The 17,025-nt window shown below is 43.8% G+C and overlaps 1 protein-coding gene across 4 annotated transcripts in view; it reads right to left on the bottom strand.

Moving 5' to 3' along the window:
- The window catches only part of TTC1 (tetratricopeptide repeat domain 1), a 106,146-nt gene that overhangs the window by 71,776 nt on the left and 17,345 nt on the right, over positions 1–17,025 (bottom strand). For 3 of the 4 annotated variants that reach the window (XM_002710348.6, XM_089335023.1, XM_089335022.1), the window contains exons 1-2: positions 14,807–14,854; positions 13,097–13,444 (exon numbers count right to left, since the gene is read on the bottom strand). In XM_002710348.6, the coding sequence (XP_002710394.4) occupies positions 13,097–13,411 (315 nt within the window). In that variant the 5' untranslated portion in view covers positions 13,412–13,444; positions 14,807–14,854. Of the gene's footprint in view, positions 1–13,096; positions 13,445–14,806; positions 14,855–17,025 lie in introns of those variants that run through there. The other variant, XM_089335020.1, reaches the window with a different exon arrangement.

Below are 17,025 nucleotides of genomic sequence, written 5' to 3'. Positions count from 1 at the left end.
GCTAGTGAAAGAAATACAAATATTTCTTGAATAAATGAATGAGATAAAATCTCTAACTTGTAGGTCCAGTTACTAGCCCACATGGAGAGATACTGAATTTAGTCAACAGTTATTTTGTGAAGGAAGACTACATGTGAAGCTTAATGATAGTGGTCTTCAAGCTTCCCTGTTTGTATATAAGTTACCCAAGAAGTTTATACGCAGCCTAAGAAATTGCACTATGACAAGTAGGCCAAAAAAGGTGATTTTCTTATAGGACCACCTATATTGCAGTATATGCTACAGGTCCCAAAATTTTAAACATTTGCTATGGTCTGAATGTTTCCCTCCAAAAATCTTATTGAAACCTAATCCCTAATAATGTGATTTTAAGGGGTGGATCTTTTGGGAAGAGGTTAGAGTTTAAGGGCTCTGCTTTCTTCAGAGCCAACAGCATCCTTATAAAAAAGATTGAAGGTAGCTCCCTTGCCCTTTCTGCCACATGAGGATATACCAGGTGCCATCTATCGGGAACAGGCCCTTACCAGACATCAGATCTGACACTTTGAATTTTGATTGCTCAGCCTCCAGAACTGTAAGTAGTAAATGTCTATTGCTTATAGATTATCCAGTCTAAATATTTTGTTACAACAGCCTAAAATCACCAAGGCAGCATCTTTGTATAATTCCTTTCTGCGACCAGATCTGTCCTATCTGCTTTATGTACCTAGTGTACATCAAACGTTAGCTGAAATTTGATACTTTTTCTATTAAAAAGCGGTTTGGGAGGCTAGTGTTGTGGCACAGTGGGTTAAAGCCCCAGCCTGCAGCACTGGCATCCCATATGGGCAACGGTTCAAGTCCTGGCTGCTCCACTTCTGATCCAGCTCTCTGCTATGGCCTGGGAAAGCAGCAGCAGCAGGTGGCCCAAATCCTTGGGCCCCTGCACCCGCATGGGAGACCTGGAAGAAGTTCCTGGCTCCTAGCTTCGGATCAGCTCAGCTCTGGCTGTTGCAGTCATCTGGTGAGTCCACCAGAAAATGAAGCCCTCTCTTTCTCTCTTCTCTCTCACTCTGTCTTTCAAATAAATAAAATAAATCTTAAAAAAAAAAAAAAAAAAATTGGCTTGAAGGTAGATTTAGAGAGATCTTCCATTGCTGATTCACTCTGGAAATGGCTGCAACAGCCAGAGCTGGACCACAGGTCCAGAAGCTTCATCCAGGTCTTCCCTGTGAGTGGCAGACCTAAGCACTTGGGCCATCTTCCATTGCTTTCCCAGGTACATTAGTAGGGAGCTGGATCACAAGAGGAGCAGCCAGGACACAAACAGAAGCCCATATAGCAGCAGCATAACTTGCTGCATCACAGTGCCAGCCCCTAATATCCAATTCTTTGGGGTAGTAGATCAACATTTAAGTTTTCACGTAACAGTTAAGATTTGCTGCTGAAATAAACATACACATACGCTGTGTTCTCAGTAAGAGATTTTGCCTGTTTTTGTCAATTTTTAATTGCCATCTTCCTCCATTACTCATGACTTATGAATTCTGAGAAGTGACACTCCACCTGAGCCTGGATTATCTTCTCAGCCACAGGGCAAGTCAGGTCAGCCTAATTAACAGATGCTGGCTGCTGATGTCTGGCACAAAGAGAAAACTTTTAGGAACACACAAATCTATAAAAATTACCAATTCTTTCCCAAATCCTCAGAGGTCCTCTTTATCTGACCTATTTTGGTGTAAAAAATCAACTTCTATTTATTTATATTCTTTTTTTTTTTTTAATTTATTTGACAGGCAGAGTTATAGACAGTGAGAAAGAGAGACAGAGAGAAAGGTCTTCCTTCTGGTGGTTCACCCCTCAAATGGCCACTACGGCCGGCACTGCGCTGATCCGAAGCCAGGAGCCAGGTGCCTCTTCCTGGTCTCCCATGCGGGTACAGGGGCCCAAGCACCTGGGCCATCCTCCACTGCCCTCCCGGGCCACAGCAGAGAGCTGGACTGGAAGAGGAACAGCCGGGACTAGAACCCGGCATCCATATGGGATGCCGGTGCCACAGGCGGAGGATTAACCAAGTGAGCCACGGCACCAGCCCCTATTTATTTATATTCTTAAAATGGAATTTTCATGTTATTGGTATAAATGTAACGTATGCTTACTAGAAGAAAAAGCATTACAAAATTGCATTAAATATAAATGAAATTCCCTAATAATTACTTCCCTCAGAGTTACTCATTGCTTATGATTTGGAGTGTATACTTAGAAATTTTTATGTATAAACATTTTTTCACTAGGTTTCTGACTTGAAAGGAATCATCACTGTTCTATAATTTGATTAACTCATTTTGACATGGTCTGGGCATCTTTCCATGCTAATACCTCAAATTTATCTATCTTTGTTTTAACACTTGTATTGTATACAAAACACCTGCAAGCATACAAAAATAATTAATTCATATTCTGGGGGAAGCACATTGTTTTTCTCTTACCTTCATGGCACTTCTAACATCAGACTCAAGGGTGTTTTCCACATCTCAAAGTTCTCAAATTAGATCTCCTATAATTCAACTCAATTCTAAAACTATCAACCTAGAGATAATGTTAGACCCTACAGGGTAAGGACACAGTTCTTCAAGGCTGACCATACATCAAAAGCCACTTACAAGTCTCCATTGATTCCCACAGGGTTACACCACTCCCTCCTTGGGTTTAACTATTTGCTAGGATGGCTCACAGAACTTAGGGAACACTTAGGTTTACCGGTTTTTTTTTTTTTTTTTTTTTTGGACAGGCAGAGTGGTGGACAGTGAGAGAGACAGACAGAGAAAGGTCTTCCTTTTTCCCGTTGATTCACCCCTCAATGGCTGCTGCGTCCAGCGCACCATGCTGATCTGAAGCCAGGAGTCTGGTGCTTCTCCTGGTCTCCCATGCTGGTGCAGCGCCCAAGGACTTGGGCCATCCTCCACTGCACTCCCGGGCCACAGCAGAGAGCTGGACTGGAAGAGGAGCAACCGGGACAGAATCCGGCGTGCTGACCGGGACTAAAACCTGGGGTGCCAGTGCCGCTGGCGGAGGATTACCCTATTGAGCCATGGCGCTGGCCTACTGGTTGATTTTAAAAGCTATTACAGGGACCAGTGCTATGGTGCAACAGGTTAATCCTCCACCTGTGGCACCGGCATCCCATTGGGTGCTGGTTCTAGTCCCAGCTGTGCTCTTCCAATCCAGCTCTCTGCTATGGCCTGGGAAAGCAGTAGAAGATGGCCCAAGTGCTTGGGTCCCTGCATCCACGTGGGAGACCCAGAAAAAACTCGTGGCTCCTGGCTTCAGAATGCACAGCTCTAGCCACTGCGATAATTTGGGGAGTGAACCAGTAGATGTAAGACCTTTGTCTCTCCCTCTGTCTGTAACTCTTCCTCTCAAATAAATAAAATCTTTATTAAAAAAAGATTAAGGCTATTATAAAAGACACAGATGAACAGCCGGATGAAGAGATGTATAGGGCAAGGTTTGAGCTTCTATGCCCTCTCCGGGGTGCTGGCCAGGTGTTCAGCAATCTGGATGTTTAACAAATCTCATGTTCAAGACTTTTAATACAGGGGTGGGCATTTATTTGGTGCAGCAGTTATGACTTAACTTGGGACACCTATATCCATATTGGAGTGCCTGGTTCATGTGACGGCTACTCCACTTTTTTTTTTTTTTTTTAATTTAAAAAGCAAGACTTATTAGAGTCAAAGACCTCCAGCCAGAGCAGCATGAAGGGGGGCTTCAAAAAGAGTAAAAAAACCCTAAGGACCTCAAGGTACTGGGGTTTTTAAGCACAATTTTGAAGGAAAAAAACCAAAAACAATGAGACTAGCATTCAGTTACCAGGTAGGGACAAAGCCCATCAAAAGACCTGATTTACAATCCTTTTTTTTTTTTTTTAATATATTTTTGACAGGCAGAGTGGACAGTGAGAGAGAGAGACAGAGAGAAAGGTCTTCCTTTTGCCGTTGGTTCACCCTCCAATGGCCGCCGCGGCCGGCGCGCTGCGGACGGCGCACCGCGCTGATCCGATGGCAGGAGCCAGGATCCAGGTGCTTTTCCTGGTCTCCCATGGGGTGCAGGGCCCAAGCACCTGGGCCATCCTCCACTGCACTCCCTGGCCACAGCAGAGAGCTGGCCTGGAAGAGGGGCAACCGGGACAGAATCCGGCGCCCCGACCGGGACTAGAACCCGGTGTGCCGGCGCCGCTAGGTGGAGGATTAGCCTAGTGAGCCACGGCGCCGGCGATTTACAATCCTTTATCCCATTTGGCTTGCTCTTGATAAAACAAAAACCATCCAGAAGGGTGGGATATGTAACTTGTTTTCACAATAAACCGTGAGCTCAGGAAGATGAAATCACCACTCCCTTGCAATTCCATGGCACATTTGGAGATTCCTAAGGAAGGAGGGTGTTTTGTTCTTGCTAGATAATTTTTTTGGGGGAAGCAAGCATTTCCCAAATTCCACAGGGACCACGCTGACTGCCTATTGACTCATCTGACTCCTCACACTCCCCCCTCAAGAAGAATGGGCCCTAACTTCTGTTAGTGGGACCAGACAAGGATTACTCTGGCTGCTTCATGTTGAAAGGGGTGTTATTGGAAGGGCGGTCAAGAAAGGATTCTAGCAGGAGGTGGCTTCTCCAGGGGGATGTAGTGCCTGTTAGTAAAATGGTGCCATCTTCCTAAGCCCAGCCTTACTAGAAGTCAGGTGACCAAACAGCCCAATCTCAAGTGTCAGCTCCACCCCTACACCCTACTAGGATTTGCCGCTCCCATTATCTTACCTCTGCAAAGCTATATAAGACCTGTTCTCCCAGTACAGGCTGTTGTTCTCTCTGTGCACGGGGAGGCAGCCTACAGGGTTTCCCCCACCCAACAATAAACCTTTTCCCTTACTCTGGTGTTTGGTGTTTTGTGGTTGCCTTTCCTTTCACTGGTGCAGTGACTTGGATCCAGGCTCTCCCATCGACCTTGCTCTCTACTTGAGCTGTGTTGGGATCTTGGATTTCTGCCAACCACAGAATTCATCCCCAGACCTCCTTCTTCACCACTGAACACTCTGCGATCTCCATACACACATCAGCCCTCCAAAATTCCTGAGGTAAGACAGGGCAGGTGGAGGACCCTCTCACTGTGACTCTCTACGGGTTGTGATTCTACGTGACTTCGCCCCCAAAGTCCTGGTAGCAGACACAATGCTCTATGGCCTCGTGCCTCTACGGACTCTGGGTCCGGGCAACAGTGGGTGTGGGTGATGACTTAACCCCATGTTTCCCTTCTATGGGCTATGGCCTGGGCTCTAGTGGGTGCATGGGTAACGATCCCACCCTCTGTTCCCATATCCTCTCATTGGATGGCCATTATCTTGGGGATGCCCGATATCTGCCAGTCCGACTCCACGGGTCACCATGGGAGCTTCTGTGTCCCGTGTTCTGTCTGATCCTCCTCTCGGTTGTCTCCTACCTCGACAACTTGTTAAAACATAAAACAGCACATTTAACCCTAACATTATTGGGATTTCCACCCTTCTATGAGCGTTCAGAATAGTGGAAAATTTCCTATTTCTAAGCCTTCTATCTCTGTTCATGTTCTTTGGCTCAAATTCTGTTAACTTCTAAAGCTCTTGCTAAAAAACCAAAACTCCGGCTCTCACCTTCTCGCTTGCTATATCTCCCCCTCACGCCCAGGAATTCAAAGCTCCTACCACCTTTACCTCAGAACCAGCCCTTATTGTCCATGTCTACTCGCCCTGCCTTATCTATGATCCCATCTAACAGTGCCAGCTTGCAGAAACTGCTTCCATCTGAGGTTTCATGTGCATGCTACTCCACTTTTGATCTAATTTCCTGATAATGACACACTAATGGTGGCAGGTGATCACTCAAGTATTTGGGTTCCCACCACCAAAGTGGGAGGCCTGATAGAATTCCAATGTCCTGGCTTTGGCTTGGCCCTGGTATATGGGGATGAACCAGCAGATGGAAGATCTCTATCTCTGTGCCTTTCCAATACAATTAAGTAAACTAAATAATTTTAAAAAATGATTTTTAGTACAGCTCAATCTCCAGTACCTGCTCTCATTCTTTCTTGGACTTTGGTAGGTAGTTGCAATCCTCTATACACCTGGGACTATAGGGTGACAAGTCTCACCCTGAAACTGTCTAGGGGGCATCCTAAGTCACTTACTGGCTTAAACACTGATATTATTAAAGGGGACTCATTCTGAATAACAAAAGACACCCTATCATTCAGAAATTCCAAAGCCTTTAGGGGCTCACCAACAAATAAAGGGAGAAAGAATAAATTTCAACAAATATTTTCTGTTCAGTATGTTTTCTAACTTTCCAAAATTATGAAAGATGCTATTATACATTTTATACATACAACATCTGTGTATGTCTCTAGTAATTATAATAGCTAGAAAAAAACCAAGGATTAAAAGCTGTGCTGTCCAATATGTTATCCACCAGGCATATGTGACTAATTAAAATAAATCTCAGTTCCTCAGTTGTACTAGTTACATTTCAAGTGCCCAACAGCTACATGCGGCTAACGCTACCATACTGAAAAGCACAGATAGAGAACATACATGTTACTGCAGAAAGTTCTGCTGGCAGCCTGTTGTGATATGTTTGTTGTATGACGATTCTTATGGGTCTAAGTAAATTAGTATTTCAATTATGATTAATGTGGCTCTGCTCTGTCAGCACCAACTCTGGTGTTTTCTTGTGACACAAGCTGTAGCTGACCAAAAAGCTGGGAGAGCAAGGAACCCAGTTACTTCATAGAGGCTGACAGCGACAGTGACAACCCCTGGCTGATACCAAGGAGGCCCATTACCTAACTGGTCAACTACAGCCATGCTGACAACCATGAACCTAAATGCCAATAAGATAGTTCGCGTTTTGGACCTCTCTCTCCAAGGATGACTTCCAAGATAATACACCTTTTGGGCAATACATGTTAGTACCTTCTAACGAGCATGTGAGATTATTTCTCACTGTGACTCCATCTTTCTTGCAAGAATTCACTCTTTAAAACCTCCAGCCATGACCGGCACCGCGGCTCATTAGGCTAATCCTCCGCCTGCGGCGCCAGCACCCTGGGTTCTAGTCCCACTCAGGGTGCCGGATTCTGTCCCAGTTGCTCCTCTTCCAGTCCAGCTCTCTGCTGTGGCCCGGGAGTGCAGTGGAGAATGGCCCAGGTCCTTGGGCCCTGCACCCGCATGGGAGACCAGGAGGAAGCACCAGGCTCATGGCTTCAGATTGGCACAACGCGGGCCACTTGGGGGTGAACCAACGGAAAAAGGAAGACCTTTCTCTAACTCTGTCAAAAAAACAAAAAAACAAAAACAAAACAAAAAAAAAACCTCCAGCCACTGAGGGCTCTGCTGTTGTGCAGAGCCCTTTGCTTTACTTCTAGAGTGTAGGGCAATGAACAATGAACTCATCAAGCAACAAGACAGCATCAAGTATGTCTACCTGGATTATCTAGAAAATTTCCACAATGGACTTACAGTGTTTGGCTCATAAATTTCCTCCATGGACTTAGGGTGTTTGGTTCATTATCATCACTCTGTACTTGAGTAATTTTTTTATTTACCTATTTTCTCCTATTTTAGCAAATATTTAGCTTATTTTGCCTGTCCTGCTTTGTGTGCTTTGCAATAAATAAAATAATTCGGGAACTAACTTTGCCTCACTCGCTTGGCATGTCATTTGATTAAAGAGTAAAAGGACCTATTCCTCATGGAAAAATTATAATTTTTGAGATTGAAACTGATACTAGTTACTGGGGAAACTGGGCCATGCTAAGTTGGCCCAGTTTGACACAGCCCTGGTCTAGGGAAATGCTCATATCAAAATTTGTTATCTGTATCCCACAGAGAGGATACAGCAATTGAAATTATTAGCATACATATGTGAGTTCCTATGTCTTCTTCCTGTCAACATCAGATCAACTTTTTGACCTGACAGATGAGACTCATGTTTTAATTTGCATTTTTAAAAAACTATGTATTGGGGCCAGCACTGTGCTGTCGTTAAGCCGCTGCCTGCAGTGTAGGCATCTCACATGGGCACCAGTTCGAGTCCCAGCTACTCCACTCCAATCCAGCTCTCTTTTAATGTGCCTGGGAAAGCAGTGGAGGATGGCCAAAGTTCCTAGGTCTCTGCACCCATGTGAAAGATCCAGATGAAGTTGGGGTTGAGCCAGGCAAATGAGCTCATTTGGGGAGTGAACCAGATGGAAGATTGCTCTCTCTCTGATTCTGCCTTTCAAATAAAATAAATCAATCTTTAAAAAAACCTTTATTTATTTGAGGTTTGGGCGGGAGGGAGGAGAGGGGGAGAGAGGGAGGGAGAGAGGGAGGGGGAGGGAGAGACTGACTGACTTCCACCCCACTGGTTCACTCCCCAAATGCCTGCAACAGACAGGGCTGGGTCAGGCTGAAGCCAGGAGCAGGGAATTATATTCAGGTCTCCAAAGTGACTGGTAAGGACCCAAATACTTGGACCATCATCTCTGCCTTCCCAGACACTCTGATATGGGATGTGGGTATCCCAAGGAGTGGCTTAACCCAACACTACACCTTAATACTCACTCCTGTTTGTTTGTTTTTTAATATTAGTAAATGAGCCTGAAAGTTAGAAAGAGCGCATCCATTCTTTGGCTCACTCCCTAAATATCTGAAATAGCAGGAGTCAAAGCCAAGAGCAAAGAATTTAAATCAGGTATGGCACATGAGTAGCAGGAATCCAATTACTTCAGCCATCACCACTGCCTCATAGTCTGCATTAGCAGGCAGCTGCAGTCAGAAGCGCAAGTCCAGGTATCAAACACAGAAACTTCAACATAGGATGTGGGCATCCTAACTGCTAGTCTAAATTGCTACCCTTAAAATCCACCTATTGTAAAAGAATCAAGAGTAATGCTATCCTGCTCCTAATGACCTATTATAACTGATCAATATATGCAGTGAAGATTTCTCTTCATTTGTTTTGCTGCTTTCTTGGTGACAATCTCACAAAGGTATTTATCAAAACAGCATAAAAATAGTTTAAAATATCACCACAATTAGCTAAATGCAGTCTATATTCTCATAGTTGACAGGGCTTTCATTGTACTATGTTGCCACTATAAGATATTCTTACAAATTTTCAAGTTAAGCTATGCAAATATTTAGACTGAGATGAAATATAAAATAGAAATTGTTTATCTTTTAAAAGTGAACATCATTGTATATAAAAGTCTGCAGCAGGAAAAACACACCTGTGGGACAGACATCAGAACAGTGGTCCCCTGGGGTTGGTGGTCAAAGAATAACTGGCGAAGTGCACAAGGGGATTTTCTGATCTGATGGAAGTGTTCTGTATCTCAACAGGGATGTGAGCTACATAGGTGTATACTGCTGCTGAAAATCACTGAACTGTATACATTAGAACTGACAGACTGTAGCATCTGATGTAAATGATATATCAATTTTAAGAGGAAAAAGTGAAAAAAGTATTGTACTACTTAGAATATTAAGGCTAGTTGCAATAAAAATAATTATCTTAAAAATATTTATAGAACTTAAAATATGATTCTCTGGGCTAAAAGACCAAAATGAAAGGTTTTACTAAATTGGGGGAAAAGAGTGGAATATGTGACACTTTGAGACAAACCACTCAACTGTCAAATCCAGATGGCACTAGAAAAGTCAAAATATATTAAGGTATCAAAAGAACACTGCTAATTTTTTAACAGACATTCAATCAAATTAAATTTTTTGGTTTTTTTACTCACTGGAGAGGCAAAGGCAGAGAAAGACAGGTACATAGAGCGCTTATCTCCTGGTTCAAAACCAAAACACCCATGGCAAGGCTAAAACTGGGAACCAAGAACTCAATCCATATCTTCCACATGGATAGCAAGAACCCAATCACTTGAGTCACCATCACTACGTTTCAGGGCCTGCATTATCAGGGAGCTGGAGTCAGGAGTGTGGCTGGGTTTTAAACCCAGGCATTCTGACAGGGGATGTGGGCATCTTAACTATTAGGCCAATCATTCAACCTTAATAAATGTTTTTTAAAAGCCTGCATTAGTTGTATGAAAGCTGAACCTCAAACTTACTATTTCTCTAATGTTATGGAAAAATATTTAATTTTCTATAACATATTTGTTTTCGGTTATTTTACTTGAAAGAGAGATAAAATTATCTTCCATCTTCTGGTTCAGAGAGAGGGAGAGAGAGGGAGAGAGAGGGAGAGAGAGGGAGAGAGAGGGAGAGAGAGGGAGAGAGAGGGGGAGAGAGGGGGAGAGAGGGGGAGAGAGGGGGAGAGAGGGGGAGAGGGAGAGATCGAGATCTTCCATCTTCTGGTACACTCCCCAAATGCCCATAATAATCAGGACTGGGTCAGGCTTACACAGGAGACAGGAACTCCATTTGGGTCTCCCATGTGATTGGCAGGGGCTGAAGTAATTGAGCCCTCATCTGCTGCCTCCTAGGGTGCGCATTAGCAGAAAGCTGGATCAGAAGCAGAGGCAGAACTCGATCATAGGCACTCTGACACGGAATGCAGGCATCCCAAGCAGTGGCTTAATCCACAGCGCTACACTGCCCACTCCTGAAACATATTTGTTGAGGATGGTTTTATGTACCTGGCTCATTTTTGCCTTTTTTCCTCCTCTTTGGGTGGCACACACTAGCACAAAAGTTAACACGTAACACATCTGTAGAAAAACTGAGGGGGCCGGGGAGGGAGACAGGTATTTGGAACAACAGTTAAGAAGCTGCTTGGATGCCTGCATCCCATATTGAACTGCTTGGGTTCAAGCCTGGCTCTAGTTATGACTCCAGCTTCCTGCTAATGTGTACCATTAGAAAGAAGGCAATGGTTCAAGGTCTTGGGTCCCTTCCACTCTTGTGAGAGACCTGAATTGAGTTCCAGGTTCTAGATTTTGGCCTGGCCCAGTTCCAGTTACTGTGGGCATTTGGGGAATGACCCAGCACATGGAAGATCTGCATCTCTCTCTTGTCTGCCTGCTTTTTGAATAAAATTCCAATAAACTGACAATGAAAAGTACCTGAAGAGAGAGAAAGAGAAGCTGTTCCTTCCCTTCCTACACCATCCTCCCTGCCACTGTTATACTACCCATTGTCAATCCAGCATATCTTGTTCAGTGAGTGAGCTCTTTAGCAGTAAAAACAATTTCATTCAAGTTCTTTGCAGACAAACTTAAATATTAAGGTAACAATTAGACTACCTTACTTATGAGATCGCAAGAAAGGGTATGTGGAGGACACCAAGACTTCTGTCTCAAAAAGTGAAGGCCTGCCCAATTAAGGATGCAGCCAAGGGGTAAACAAGCAGGAAAGTGTAGAGTTTATTACAGCAGAGGCTTCGTAGGTAGTCAGATTTTTGTTATGAAATTCTGTTATAGTTTGAAATCAAACAGACTGGGTTTACGAATTTGTTCTGCCACTAAGTGTGTGATTTTGGGAAAGTTACTTTACCTCTGTATCTTTTGGGAGAGATGGGGAGTGTCTGGCCCATGGGCTGTATAATGCTCTTGAAATCATTTGGCTAGGCCGTGCCAAGGCAATGGCAGGCAGTCTCAAAATTCAATGAATCGGCCGGCGCCACAGCTCACTAGGCTAATCCTCCGCCTTGCGGCGCCGGCACACCGGGTTCTAGTCCCGGTAGGGGCGCCGGATTCTGTCCCAGTTGCCCCTCTTCCAGGCCAGCTCTCTGCTGTGGCCCGGGAGTGCACCCCATGGGAGACCAGGATAAGTACCTGGCTCCTGCCATCGGATCAGTGCAGTGCGCCGGCCGCGGCGGCCATTGGAGGGTGAACCAACGGCAAAAGTAAGACCTTTCTCTCTGTCTCTCTCTCTCACTGTCCACTCTGCCTGTCAAAAAATAAAAATACTTATAAAAAAAAAATCCAATGAATCTACTGCAGACTAATTTTTAAGTTGAGAATTTTGTACAGCCCACAAATGATGCTACAAATATCCAATGGCCCTTGGCAGAAAAACGATTCCCCCACCCCTGCTTTATGGGAAATGACGACAGCATATGTCAAAAAGTTCATGGAAAAATGGAATTAAAAGTTTATTTTGGGTGCTGCTGTTGCCAAGTGGGTTAAGCTGTAGTCTGCAATGCAGTATCATAAATGAGCACCAGTTCAAGTCCTGGCCACTACACTTCCAACACAGTTCCCTGCTAATGTGCCTGGGAAAGCAGTGAAGATGGCCCAAGTACATGGGCCCCTGAGACCCTAACTGAATTCCAGGCTCCTGGCTTCAACCTGGCTGAGGCCCAGCTGTTGAGGTCATTTGACGAGTGAGCATCAGCAGACTGAAGATCTCTTTGTAATTCTGCCTTTCAAATAAATATATAATCCTCTTCAAAAAAATTTATTTTGGGGGGCTAGCACCATGGCTCACTTGGTTAATCTTCTGCCTGTGGCACTGGCATCCTCTATGGATGCTGGGTTCTAGTCCCAGTTGCTCCTGCACCCACATGGGGGACCAGGAGGAAGCACCTGGCTCCTGGCTTCGAACTGGCACATTGTGCCAGCAGTAGCGGCCATTTGGAAGGTGAACCAATGGAAGGAAGACCTTTCTCTCTCTCACTGTCTAACTCTGTCAAATAAATTTAAAAAAATTTTTATTTTGGTACAAAAGAAATTTGAAATCCATGCATAATTTTTCTCCATAATATGCATTTTTCATGAGATCTGTTAAGACCTCTTGTATGCATGGATTTTGATTTTTTTTCACCAAAATAAAATTACAAGTATACCTCAAGTGTGCATATATGCATATGTTAGAAAATGTTAGATTCCTGAGGTACAATATGAACAAAGTACTCCTAGTTCATATTAAAAAAAAAATAACTTTCTTTGCTAAGCAAACACAATCAATGATTCCCTATCGTGTTACTGATTCATCTCACACCCTTGAGCATTAAAGCAACAAGAAAACAAAGGAAGAGTTATTATTTCCCACAGATGCATTGGTCTACAATACAGTACCATCCACACTTAATTTTATCAGTTAAATGTGTAAACCGTGCACAAAAATATATTTACCTGTTTCTCTTCTTCTGGCATGTTTTTTTCCAGTTCTACTAGGTATTCTTCATCCAGTTCTGAGGAATTCACATCATTAGGTTTGTTCTCAACCTTGTCCATTCCCGGTTCCCCCTCCTCAAATGAGGCACGGCAGTCATGGAAACACTCCTCTTCTGTCTGATCCTCCTGGGGATGGGCCTCATCACCCTTGAGCAGCTTGCTCTGGGGATCAGGAACTGGAGCACTGGCACATTCTGCTTCCTGGGGATCTGTAAGCTTCAACCCACTGAACAGATCTGCTGGAATCTTACCATTCTCTGACTTCTCCCCCATGCTATATTCAGTGAGGGAGGTGAAGCTGAAGCCCTAGGAAAGAAAAAGAAATCTGCTATATAATGCTGCTCACATTTAAACACCTCCCCTTTCATGCCTAAACAAACCTTTGCATTAAAGCCCAAAACATATAATTTCCTTTCATTGAAATTCATTAGGGGGCCGGCGCAGCAGGTAAAGCTGCTGCCTGAAGTGCCAGCAACCCATATGGACACCAGTTTGAATCCCAGTTGCTCCACTTCTGATCCAGCTCCCTGCTAATGGCCTGGGAAAGCAGAAGACTGCCTAAGTACTTGGGCCCCTATGCCCATGTGGGACTCCCAGAAGCAGCTCCTGGCTTCGGATTGGCCCAGCTCAGGCAGTTGTGGCCAACTGGGGAGTGAACAAGCAAGATGGAAGATCGACCTCTTCTCTCTCTCTGCCTCTGACTCTTATAACTCTGCCTTTCAAATAAATAAATAGATCTTTAAAAAAAATTCATCATATATATAAAGGGTTTCATAAGCCTGCATATTATGTCAAAAGTCATTTTAATTGATACTCCTTTCCTGTTTAAATGTGGCACCTGAACCTTTTATGAAACCAATTTTAACGTGACTCTTCCATGTTCCACTGGCTCACGTTTTGTCAGAGTAGCAACAAACAGGCTGAAGCTAAAGCAGTGGCAAGAAAAATGAAGCAGCTCTAAACCTTTAACCATAATGAATAACTAAATCACAAACAAGAAACGATGGTCAGTCTTGGAAACACCACCAAAAGGGGCCCCAAAGTAAGTTTCTGGTGTGGCTCCAAACAGACTCCGGGCCAAAACTGTGATCATCAACTTACATCAAAATGAGTGTGGCAAAGCCTACGCAGCTTAGAGTGGAAGGGGAGCTCTGGTGCAGGTGGCCCTAATCATCCACCCCGAAGTCAGAATCAGGCATTAGTGGACAACAATTCAGATATTTTTGGGAAATACTGCTGCCTAGATCCGGCCCCATTTTGATTTACTGGATTAACTGGTCTGGCGTCAGGCCAGCCCATCCGTAGCTTTTTTTAATATCCCAGGTGATTCTAATGGGCCGCCAACTGCGAACCACTGCTGTAGAAGCTGAGTCAGATCGTCAGCAACCTCGCCCTTCCGCTCGCAGCAAAACCACGCGAACGACCCTTGTGCCACGGGAATAACCCGACTTCAACACTGCTCCTTCTAAGAAAACTTAAAACAGCCAGACAGTAATACGGAGGTATCGCCTCCACAATAATATCCTGTTTCTCCTCTTTCCCAAGTCTAGTAGGAAAACGCGGGAACTTAAGAACCCACGGTTAGGGAACTACCACCCGCGCTTCCTCACAGATTAACCCCTAGCTGCGGTCCACACAGCCAATCTCCAAACCCACGGGCATACTCACAGCTTCACGGTTCCTCCGGTGTCCACCTTCCTAGCCTCCGAGACCTTCTATTTCCGCTTAGTCAGGTGCACTTCCGTAGGCTCCGACCAATGGCGTCGCTATTGGCAAAGCATCCTGGGAAATGTAGTGAAACCTCGGAGAAAGACGGCGCTTTTGTCGCTGTGTGACGTCATTGTACGGACTAAAATGTTAGAGCTGGTGGCCATCTTGGGTTACGGCAAAACAGAGCGGTAACTTCGCAAAAACGAAAATAGAGTCTGTTCTTACCACCTTCATTTTACTCTTTAACCCTGACTACTCTTCGTAGAGAATGTGTAGAGAAATACAGAAGAATAAACTGTATCCGAAATTAAAGTTTTCGCTTCAGTGATTCTCAAAGTGCGCCTTTCAAGGGGTCCATTGTGAACCCAAAAGTTTTTATAATGAAACTGTTATTTGCCTTTTCGCATTCTTTCATAAACGTACAGTGGAGTTTTCTAGAGACTCTTGGACCACGTGAGTGCACTAAAATAATGCAGGAGGAGATAGTATACTTCAAAAAGTTTGTTAATAGAAAAGTTTAGTGTAAATATTTTGAGATTAATGCCTCATTTTTTCATAATAGGCATTTTTCCATAAACGTATTGATGGGCTCTTGTATGCATGGATCTCAAAAAATAATAAAAACTTGCACCAAAATAGACTTTTAGTTCCACTTACCAGAAACTTTTGGAGTTCCCTGTGTTGTGTTATAGCACAGATTTGCAGACATAAAACAATAATACTCTTCTCATGATATATTTTTTGAGAGGTAGGTATATTTTATTTTAGAAATATGAGTATTCATAAAATTATTTATGCTATTATATAATGAGTATATTATCTTAAATGAATTAACACTTTTTTTAGAATTTCAGTTCTAATTTTAATACAATAAGTATTGAATGGTATAACCCAAATAAACCAAAGCTTTTTGTAGTCCTCAATGATTTTTAAGAGTATAAAAGGGCCCTGAGACCCAAAGTGAACTGTAGGTCTGTAAATTCAAGAAATGTTCACTGACTGTTTAATAGATCCTGGGCATTATGCTGGGAATAAAGATTTTAAATACAAGCTTAGCCCCACCCTCAAGGTAGCCAAGACATGTAACCAGTAAAGATAGCAGAGCATTAAATAGCTTTCTGTAATTCACAGGACCTATTGTAGAGACTGAGAAAGACTTTTTCAGGAAGGACATCAAACTTGTTTGAATTTAAGCCTCAATAAGGTTTGCACAAAGTTGTATTTTTGTAAGTTGAAAGCTTTAATATACTGAGGCTGGCACTGTGGCGTAGCGGGTAAAGCTGCCACCTGCAGTTCTGGCATCCCATATGGGCGCTGGTTCAAGTCCCAGCTGCTCCACTTCTGATCCAGCTGTCTGCTATGGCCTGGGAAGGCAGTAGAAGATGGCCCAAGTTCTTGGGCCCCTGCACCCATGTGGGAGACCCTGAAGAGACTCCTGGCTCCTGGCTTCAGATCAGCTCAGCTCTGGCTGCTGTGGCCATTTGGGGAGTGAGCCAGCGGATGGTAAACCTCTCTCTCTCTCTCTCTCTCTCACTTGCTCTCGCTCTGCCTCTCCTCCTCTCTCTGTGAAACTGTGACTTTCAAGTAAAATAAAGAAATCTTTTAAAAAAAGAGAGAGAGCTTTAATATACTAAAAGTAAACACCAAAATATCCCTAGGGCAGTGTTAGATTGCTGAAGTTGAGCCTCCACTTGGGATGCACATAACCCGTATGTGAGTGCCTGCGATTGAGTCCCACCTTTGCTTCCAATCCAGCTTCCTGCTAATGTACCTGGGAAGCAGCAGTTGATGGCTCAAGTACTTGGGTTCCTGCCATCTATGTGGGACACCTGGATGGAGTTCCTTGCTCCTGGCCCAGCCCTGGCCACTGCAGGCATTTGAGGAGTGATCCACTAGATGGAAGATCTGTGTCTCTCCCTGTGTTATGCTGCCCTTCAAATAAATTGGGAAATCTTTTAGTATTTTTAATATATGAGAAACTTAAAAAAATGTAAATGGTTCAGTCTCTTTAAGAGATCCTGTTAATTAAGCTGTGGTGGAATGGGAAGTCTGGGAATTTTGGAGCTATATACATAAATAAAACTTGAATTACAATGTCAACTTTCTTTATTAACTGTCCAATGTTGAATAATACTTCTAGTTACTGACATTTATTGCCTATATGCTTACCAAGTGGT

This window comes from Oryctolagus cuniculus, chromosome 6 (genome assembly GCF_051225735.1).
Source record: "Oryctolagus cuniculus isolate XC-2025 breed Fujian yellow rabbit chromosome 6, ASM5122573v1, whole genome shotgun sequence".
Classification (NCBI taxonomy): Eukaryota; Metazoa; Chordata; class Mammalia; order Lagomorpha; family Leporidae; genus Oryctolagus; species Oryctolagus cuniculus.
Note: the sequence above shows the minus strand (reverse complement) of the source record. Positions and strands in the feature narration are given on the sequence as shown.